The sequence below is a fragment of the Lepidothrix coronata genome, unplaced genomic scaffold (genome assembly GCF_001604755.1).
Source record: "Lepidothrix coronata isolate B3197 unplaced genomic scaffold, Lepidothrix_coronata-1.0 Scaffold2, whole genome shotgun sequence".
Taxonomy (NCBI): Eukaryota; Metazoa; Chordata; class Aves; order Passeriformes; family Pipridae; genus Lepidothrix; species Lepidothrix coronata.
In genome coordinates, this window is record NW_016690182.1 from 11,242,365 (window position 1) to 11,252,584 (window position 10,220).

At 38.8% G+C, this 10,220-nt stretch overlaps 1 protein-coding gene across 2 annotated transcripts in view; it reads right to left on the reverse strand.

The window, feature by feature from the left end:
- Nucleotides 1-491: 491 nt before the first annotated feature.
- ZNF711 (zinc finger protein 711) overlaps nt 492-10,220 on the reverse strand; it is a 16,105-nt gene continuing 6,376 nt past the window's right edge. The window contains exons 3-8 of one of the 2 annotated variants that reach the window (XM_017815237.1): nt 6,908-7,066; nt 6,408-6,554; nt 5,683-5,820; nt 4,490-4,537; nt 3,824-3,967; nt 492-3,368 (exon numbers count right to left, since the gene is read on the reverse strand). In XM_017815237.1, coding sequence (XP_017670726.1) covers nt 2,191-3,368; nt 3,824-3,967; nt 4,490-4,537; nt 5,683-5,820; nt 6,408-6,554; nt 6,908-7,066 — 1,814 coding nt within the window. In that variant the 3' untranslated portion in view covers nt 492-2,190. The remainder of the gene's footprint in view (nt 3,369-3,823; nt 3,968-4,489; nt 4,538-5,682; nt 5,821-6,407; nt 6,555-6,907; nt 7,067-10,220) is intronic. The other variant, XM_017815247.1, reaches the window with a different exon arrangement.

The following is a 10,220-nucleotide window of genomic DNA, read 5'->3' on the forward strand; positions in this document are numbered from 1 at the left end:
TTGGTCAACTGTTCATTTAAAATCACACTTCCTTCTTCAAGTTTTTAATCTACTACTGATGTTGTAATTCAAGTATCCTAAAAAGAGAGGGAATTTAGGATAGCAGCATGTTTACTGTTTCACTCTGCAAGCTGTTCTTATTACACAGACAAAAAGGAAAAAAAAAACCACCTACCTGAGTTTTCCCAAAACACGTGAGAAGTTTTATGTTCTCTTAAAGGAAAAATAATGTCAAAGGAATGTCAGTATCACATTTGAGAATAATTTTAGAAATAAACAAAATAAGCACATTATCTGTAAGTTTAAAGGGTTAGTCAAATCAAAGCCAAAGCTCTCCCCTCAACAGTCTGACAAATACACCTCCAGTAACCTGCTTCTGGTTCAATGTTATCACATACTAATCAGTGAATAATGCAATTAAAAATAGCAGGTAAGTTTCCACAGAATGAGACTTTCCTAAACACCATAAATGAAAAGCAAACTCCAAAAACTTTGGAGTGCAAGAGATGCGTTTTATTGTATGCCCGTTACGATGAGTAACACATTTAGAAATAATAATCCCACAGAACAGTGACAATCTTATTTTACAGCGTGTACATCATTTTTTACAGCCACATAAAACACGTATTTGTCTAAGAGATTTCCCAAATTTAACTTTCTGAAGTTTAGAAATATAAAAAAAATTTATTCTCAAGGAACTGATTCTCATCTGGTGCAAAAAACAAACCAAAATATGAACATTATCTGGAACACAAAGCCACAATATAGCATGAAGTTACAATTTCTCATGTGAACAGCTGTGTGCAAACATGAAGCAACTAAAAAAGTAAAAAATACACATTATATGCATAACATTTATGACCAGGTTTTTCATTAAATAGCCCTAGACCAGCTCGTTATATAAGCGCCATTGGATCTGCAGCATGCTAACACAAAGCATTGTAAAGGGATGCATATTTTAAATGTATACACTGTAAACTCAAGATCCACCTCCAAACTCTAGTGGCAGCAGATTTTTCTGGTTAAATACTGCATATATACTTTCTTACAGATTGAAAATGCATGTTTATAGCATGGTATAGATCTTTTTTTTTTTTAAAAAGAATCCACTGAAAGGTGCAATTTTATGTCTATATGGAAAATTTCCTATTAGGAGGTAGGACAGTAATTGTCATACCTGTTAAGAACACTGTCCTAAAGAACTTCTAAGTACTTTGAATTTTAATTAAAAAAAAAAAAACAACTCTACAGTTTTCAACTGTTTTTAATATTCTTTTTTAAAGAAGATTTTTAAAGTAGCGAGAAGAAAAACTAGTGTTGTCACAACACTATGAGCTGCATCCATTTTATCCTTAAAAAAAAAGTCAAATTCAAAGTTAATTTTGTTATATGTGCCATACTGAACAACATTCAACTGTAGTTTCAGATAAAAAAAGGGAAATTATGTACATATATATCTTTAACCCTAGCACCAGAACACCACCTCTGAGACCATAACATAGTGCTCTATTTCAAACATCAAATCCTGCAATAAAATAGGTTAGCAGCTTTGAAAACCAGTAAAAAAATGCTTCTTGGACCTAAACTAATAAAGGAAACCAAAAAGTTTCCTGATGAAATGTTCAAAAAAAAAATAAAAAAAAAAATCAAACCAAACAAGGGACAACCCCCCCAACTTTGAGCAGTTCTGAAATTCAATTTCTAGGCACAATTAAAACGTTGGGATGAAGTGACTGACTAAAACCCCCCCGTTCAAAACTGCACAAGAAGTGAAGACTGGGCTCCTTTGCAAACCTTTTGTAACTCACCCCACCACGACTCCGAACTGTTTTCATATTGGAGACAAATGTTACTGACAAAATGGGTCACACAATCAGCTCTGCTCTGTCTTCTGTACTTAGCCATGGGAAATACTATTCACCTGAAGACATTCATCCATCTTCCTGCAACTTTAAGACATTCATCCAACCTCTCCATTCTATAGTGCTCTTTAGGTTCTGATAAGCAACAATCATAGGGCTATGAGATCCCCTGCCAACCCTAATACTTTTAAGACTTTTAATACAAAGAATGTAAAGTTATGGTTTAATATCAAGCTTTGAAACCAGGAGAAACAGTTCGTGAGATTTATTTTTTTCCCCAATGAGCATTATCACAGTTTCTACACCGCCTCCTCCTGCAGCTCCTCTGTCACATTATGGCCTCCTTGTGGTGCCTCATGATGTGCTGATTTTTCTCGGAGGGCCTGCGGAAGCCCTTTTTGCAATACTCACACCTGTGGGGGTAGTCCTTGGTGTGGATGGAGATGACGTGCCGCTTGAAGCCCGACGCGTCCGTGGTGCTGTACTCACAATACTGGCACTGGTACACCTTCCTCCCACTGTGGGTCTTCATGTGCTTCTTCAGTTCGTTCTGCTGCCTAAAGCCTCTTTTACACCGTTTGCATTTAAAAGGCAGGTCCTTGGTGTGAACTGAGAGGATGTGCCCGCTAAGTACAAAAGGATCTGAGGTTTTGAAGTCACAGTGCCTGCACTGGTGGATCTTTTTCCCTTTGTGGGTCTCGCTATGCTTTTTGAGCTCCGAGGGCCGGTGGAAGCCCTTCTCGCACACCTCACACTTGTGGGGGAAGTCCTTTGTGTGAACCGAGATAATGTGTCGCTTCAGGTCACTGGAATTGGTGCTCTTGTGGTCACAGTGGGGACACTGGTGAGTCTTGTGCCCTTGGAACAACTCCATGTGCTGCTGCAGCTCCTTCTCGTCGGCGAAGGCCTGGGGACAGTGCTCACACTTAAAGGGCAGGTCAGTGCCGTGTTTGGTTTTGATGTGAGTTTTCAGGTTGGACTGGTCAGCACACCTGAACACACAGTGCTGACACTGGTATGGCTTTTCCCCCGTGTGGGTCCTCATGTGCTTTTTCAGCTCCGAGGGGTGGCGGAATCCCTTCCCGCACTCCACGCACACGTGAGGGAAGTTCTTGCTATGGACTGCCAGCAGATGTCTGTTGAGTAGTCCCTGCTCTGCAGTCTCATAGTCACAATATTTGCACTTGTGTAGCTTGGGCTCCTTGTCCCTCAGGATGAGTTTGTTGGAACTCAAGGGGCTCGCTTCTCTGTATCTTCTCGTGTACTCTGTAAACTCATGAGTTTTATCAACCTTATTTATAAGTTTATGGCTTTCCAGATGATTGTGGAAACTTACTTTTTTGTTAGTTGTAAAGTCACAGTCTGTACACTGGTACTTCTTCTTAATCATATGATCAGGATGGTTCTTCATATGCCTTTTCAAGAATCCTCTGGATTTAAATTTTTTCCCACAAATATGACAAGGGTAAACTGTTAGGGGCTGTCCATCAGGACCTATTATAACAGCTGTTTTTAAACAAACAAAAACAAGTTATGAAGGAAACACATTTACTGATGAAGTTTTAAATCAGCCAAGTGCTGTTCAGATTCATGCACTTACACTTGCAGCAGAGAGAGTGGTTCAGTAGTTTAAAAACAACCAATCCACAGCACCTATAGTTTATATAATTTTAGGAACTGCTCCAACAGATCAGGAATTATCACATGTGCAGTGAATATAGCCATGGTTACTTTCTAATAGCTTGCAACATTCCAATGAATTGCATCAGCCCTGAGTGTACTGACTCTGAATAGCAAAAATACGACATTTTCTATGCACAGAACTGGAGGGGGGAAGGACACAGGAAATATGCAAATCATCATTTAGAGCTTTTAATTCTGCATCAGCTTAAAAAAGAGAAAAGGAATAGCACAGGAGTAGGTGGCACTCCATGACAATACCGTAGCCATCCAGTGTTTACCTGTTTGCCATTGCCTGGCCTCTCCTCTCCTCCTTTTCTTGGCTTTTTGTTTGAGCACTCTATTAGTGCCAATGCTATCACAAATCTGCAGGTACTGTGTTGCATTACCGTTTTTGTTTTCTAATCGTGTATCCAAGTTATTTCCTAGAAACAAAAATTAGACACCATAAAAAACCTTAAACAACTTGTTTCTTTGGGACTGATGACTGGAATTGCACAGCAGCATTTTAAAAACAAATATTGCCCTTTCCTCTACCATGAACACACATAAAGAAGAGAAATGCCAATATAAAGCACTCTCTCTTTCCTGGCAAAAGTCAGGAATATAATTGCTTAAATACTGATTAATTTTTAAACATATTCCTTGATTTTTCTTACTTCTCAACACATTAATTTCTTATGAGTTATGCTGGTTGTTCCCTTCTACTTAACTTATTTTTACTTCTTAAGAGCTGCATTATCCCTCTTCTGTCTGCAACATTAACAACCTGGCAGTGCCTCCCAACTTCCCACCCCTCCAAAGGCCTACAGACATCTAGAATTGCTCTAACTCAAAATAGTAGAGAAAGACTATGGAGTCCTTCAATATAGAATTCCCTGACACATAAATGCACAGGACATTTTCAAGGACAGCACAGCAGTTTTAATGTTGTTAGAAGTTCTCACCTGCCGCTTGACCATCTTCGTATCTTCGGGGAAGCCTTCTTTCATCTCCTGCAGAAAATGGTATTTTAGTCATTATAAATTAAAATTATTTTTAAACATGATGGCTTCAAAAGTCTGATAATGAGAGAAAACTAACTTAGGTAATAAATAACAGCTTAACACCATCCAAAGGGAGATGTGCGGCTCACAATCAGTTCAGTGTTCTGTAATCACGAGCCCCAGGAAACAAAATCTCATCTTTGTGGAGAGTTAATATCCACTAAATCTGTGCTTGCATGCTTGCCATGCTGGCTTTTCTGCTTTTCAAAATCAACATGCTTGTTTCTGCAAACTTTTAACCTCATCTATCAGCTCAGATACCAACCCAGAGGTTATCTGCAATGTTCCTGAGATGGAAGCACGTTATCTTTCTGGAGTAGGACCAGGCTGATAAGAGGACTTGGCCCTGATCAGCTTCTCAGCACTGATCTACATGAGGCCCTGTGAAGTTCTGGAAGATGTACAAGGAACACCTTAGGAGTGTATTCCTCATTTTGCATTGGAAGTGTTCACTGCTATGTGTCAAAGCTCTGTGGTTCTGAACCCTTTCATCAACCCAGGCTCACATCATCACACCGATGAATTTTAACTGACTTGATTACTTAATTGGAACATAAACCACAGACGACCCAATACCCTCTCAACAAACATTTAACGCACCAAAATCCAAGAAGATCATATAAAAGAATAGACAGAATTCAGAATATATCCTAAGACTGTTCCATTATTTGAAACATGGCTACAGAGAACAAATCACCTTTTTTCTTTGTTTCTAACCTGAAGGACCAACAGGCTTAGAACACTTGCATAAACTGAAATTATGAGGAACATGCTTACACATTTATTCCTACGTCAGGTTTTTCCCCCTTCCCCCCAGCCAATGTAAAATACTTAAGGCTGTTCTTGTTGTTCTAAGATCTTCAACAGCCACCATGAACCATCAAACCCCACACACGTCTGAGCTGGGATCAGGAACAGCATAAAACCTCTCCTAACAGCTTTCCTTTCTACTTCATGAAACAAAACAGAGATCAGGAGGAGCTGTTTCCAAACTCCTAGAACAAGGTGAGAGATCATCACGTTTGCCCAGAGATTCTGGAAGCTGGATGAGGGAGGGAATAATGGATGGGATTTCAGGAAATACAGATTCCTACCGTAAGCAGCAGCCCAAGCAACAGGGACAAATGTTTTATTCACGCCAGAGTCCTCGAGCTGGGTGTCTGGAAGGGATGTAGCTTCTTCTTCACCTACAATAACTTCCATATAAACTTCATCTGCTATTTCAGCACAGCCTGGACGAGGGGAGAAGAATAAATCTTCAGGTTTATTCTGCTCATCCTAACTTTTCCTTCATTTAATTTGCTACCACTCTGCTTGATACCCATTATAAATTACTTTTCTTCCTGTGGCATTTACAACCACCCCTGCCCTTAGGGCATCACTGTTTATTCAGACATTCCTTAAAGAGAGAAAACACTTATCAATAAATACAAATCCAAACCGAATCCAACAGAATTTCAAATATGTAAACTTACAAACTTGCAACTGATGGCATCTGCTACTTTGCCAGAAAGCTGCTTAATTCACAGGAGGAAAACAGAAAAATCAAAGTTTGACTAACCTCATTAACCTCATCCATGGACACGTTAAATTTAATATAAATAACGAAATGATTGCACACAGTATGCACAAAGTGCACTATCCACAACACTTTAAAATAATCATTGCCTGCTTTTTATTTTTAGGGAAGATGAGCTTAGTTTTCTACTACTCCAGGCTGAAGAATCCTTATGAAAAAAATTAAAAATGTCCTTGAGAATGATGGTTATATTGGTGTACAAATAGCATGAGAAACAAAAATGTTTCTTGTTATGCTTACTAATATCTTCATCTTCCTGAGAGGAGTCCTTAACAGCCATGTAAACCATTTTTTCTCGCTGCATTCTCCCAACACCTCCTTGTTCAATCACTCCAGCTACAGAATGGCCATTGTGAAAGTCACTCTCAGTGACAATTTCTGTCCCACCTTTAACAAAAAGAAATAACAAAGTTACACATGTTAAGTAAATGTGAACAAAGCCACCTTTAATTTCACATTTAAGTATTTTTTTCCTATTTACAACAAAACTGTTTTTCCATAAAATTCCAATTAAGTGTTTTTACATTCAGGTTTGTCACAAAACCACACAGGTTTGATACTCCAGAACAGAGGAGGAGAAAGGTCTCTCAGTGTACCCTGAAAAATTCTAACCTGAACAATCCCCATGTCGTGTCCTACAAAACACTCCACTCACTGGTTTATGTGGAATAAAGAACAACAAACAAAAACACCCTGAAACTCCTCACACTACTGGAAGAATAAACAGAATTTAAAGGTACCTATTTCAACATCATCTTCAGCTTCAGCTTTAAATATGTACACTTTGATAACTTCTGAGCCAAACCCGTCATCTTTGGCAACGTCATCGTTCGCCACCTCGGTGCTGATCTTCAAGGGAGTGCTTCCTATGTGGTCCAACTTCTCCCCCACATCATCCACTGTAACGAGAAGAGAACAATAATGAGGTTCAAACACATTTTCAGAAGTCAAAGTAACCAGCAGCATGATTTTCTCCACTATTCTCCCCATGCACAGTAAAGGTTTGTATTCATAAGTGGCCTTTACAAAACAGCTCAAGGAGATTCCAGAAGTTCAGTATCATTTTACTGCAACTCAGGAAACACAGCAGGAATTACAGAATGAAGGACACAAGAGGGAGCCTGTCATCAAAGGGAATGAGGCAACTGGTTATGGCTGAAACTATTACATTTAGAGAGCAAAAACGTATCAATAATTACACATCTATCCAATAATGTTAAAAACTAACTCAGAATTGCCTGTTACAGTCTAAGAGTCCCAAAAAGTTTCAGCACTCTGACACACTGGTGACTCAGATTTAGTAGCTGAAACTAGTCAAGTGTGATGACTTGGAGTATATTCCCAGTTAAAGTGTGCATCAAAAATCTGACATCTTCTTCCTAAAAGAAATTATGATTTTATCCACTTTATCACTTGAAAACGTATTAATGAAGATTATGGTATAATATAGAGCTGATTAAGTGATGCAGTGACAATAAATCCAAATACTGCTATGTGAGATTGACTTCTCATCCTTTATGTACACAACTCACTCATTATTTGGTCTATATATTCAAAATGCTCATTGTAGTTGTACAACAAAGAATACAGTCAAACTACTAAAAGCAGCACTATTTTGGTAAAAAGGGCATTCTCATAGATGTCCTAAGATTTATCCCAAATTGCCAGCACAAAGGCCACTGAGCTAAGCATCTTTCTGACATTTGTACCAAGACACTTCTCTTGGGGGATAAAGTTAGCTCCTGTGCAGATGGGCAGCACAAACCTGTGCGATGCTCAACACCCACCGAAGGGCTCGAAATGGAGAATTCCACAGAACGGAAACAAAACCTGAAGTAAATCCATTCCAGGGAAACAGCAATTTACTGCACACGGGACATTAAAATATGTGTACACGAGTTAAAAAAATGGTGGCAATGAGCATTAAAGTGACAGCAGCTTCCAGGACTCCGTGTGGATCCCAAGGGCTCTGATCCCTGAGGGAAGGCTGGCTCACCTGGGGAGAGCTGGGCTAGTCCCCAGTCCCATCCCAGTTTCCTGCCCCAGGGCAGTGGTGACAGCTCCCAAGAGCTGCTTTAACCAGCACTGGGCTGAACTGGAGTTACTGGAGCCTTTAACACTCCAGGCAGTCCCAGGAGGAGGGTCAGAGCCTGCCAGGGAATGCCCCTCCTGCAGCAGGGCAGGAACCCACCCCAGCAATCCCAAACTAAGCTCTTCCCACTCACAGACAGGATTCCACAGAACACTATCCAACTACCACAGCACTGAGAAACCTCATCTCTGCTTCACTAACCTTGGATTGCAGCACATGAGCACAGAAGTTACGGAGGACATGACTAGACAAAATGTAGGTAAGTACAAGGAAGTATTTCTTTTAATTTTAGAACCTCTGTAAAGTAAGAAAATTAAATGGAAAACACTTCAAAAATGCTGGTTTAGCTGGGGGTTTTTGTATACAACAGATTAAGTCCAATGCTGAAAAAATACCAAACTTGGATCAGGAGAAAAAAATCAAAAATCTGCTTGGGAAATTGTTTTTTTTTAAATAAAACCCATTCTAAATATCTACTGAAATGGATGCCAGCAACATCATCACCTTAATCTGGGAGAGTCTGACATGTAGTGCATGGTGTTCATGTTACCTGGCGGACAGAAGAGTCAGACACCAGAGCTGAGAGAGCCACAGAGCCTGGAATATTCCTTTGACACTCAAGTTTACCAGCACCAGGTTATTAGAACACTTTTATATCCACTTGGGAGTGTTACAGCACCTGCTGTAACAAACTGACATTTGTTATGCTGCCATGGTGGAGTTATTAGAACTCCAAAAGGAAAAGTGGAGATGCTCAAATATACTTATATTGGAAAAAGTATTTCCATACATTTACTATGCTTGAATTTATTAAAGACCATTTTCTTTTCTGCAAGGCTTTTATAAAAAGTTTCTTATTAAAGTTATTTATAGAAGTTTCTTATCCATATTCTTTAAAATGATAAATATCTGTTTGATTTTAGTACAATGACCATTTCCACTGCATGTCTGAGTCTCTGAAGGACTGGAGGTAACTCACAACTCATACAGAGTTGTATGACCAGAAATGCTGCCAAAACCCTGACAGAATATTTCAAAGCTTACTAACTGTAAGCTGTTCCTGTACATTTAGAATTGGGAGGTGGTAATAAAGTTATTTTCAAATCTTCGACTCAAGCAACACCAACTTTTTTCTAAACTCCTAAATTTTATGATGTTGTAACATTATAATTTTATAACATTATCAGTTTGACAGAAATGAGTATTTCTTTATTGGGAGGTTATTTAACAATGGCAACTTCCTGCAGAACAGGGGGGCAATCACATATGTGATAAGAAGTTTTCTTTATGGCAAAATTTCCAACTATTTAACTAGTATTGTGGGCCAGTGACTGTGCACCACTGTGGAGCTGGTGAAATAACCAGTAAGAAAAAAACCACATAATTTCAGATAGTTGCCTTCAGATCAACTGCAATGCAACAAAAATCACGTAAAGGGAAAAAATGAGGATTTTTTCAGTTTTTATAGGAATATTTTCAGAAAAAAAAACCCATGAATATAGCATGTAAACTCAAATACTAGGTTCTACTATTTCAAGTAAAACCCCCAAATCTTCAATATCCTTTAAAAAATGGGGAGTTCTGTCTTAGAGGGGCAAATTTACAACAGTACTTTTAAAATTTATGGTTACTCCCACGCATTAACCATCCTGTGTATATTCAAAGACCTTCAGTCTTTACAATTTCAGCTTAAAAAAAATGGAAACCTATCAGGAAGTCTGTGTATCCAGGGCCTCTGGAATGACTTTTCTACAAAAGCAAATGTGTAATACAATGAAATTTGGAAAATATAAACTGGACTGAGAAAAAGATACCAATATAGACTATTATCTGTAAGATGTGTCCTCTGTTTCAAATACCACCACAACAAAACACAGTGAACTGGCAATTGCTGCTGCTTGAATTGCTGTCTTAAATGAAGGGAATTTCATGGCTTCCATCTACTTTTTAAACACATTTGT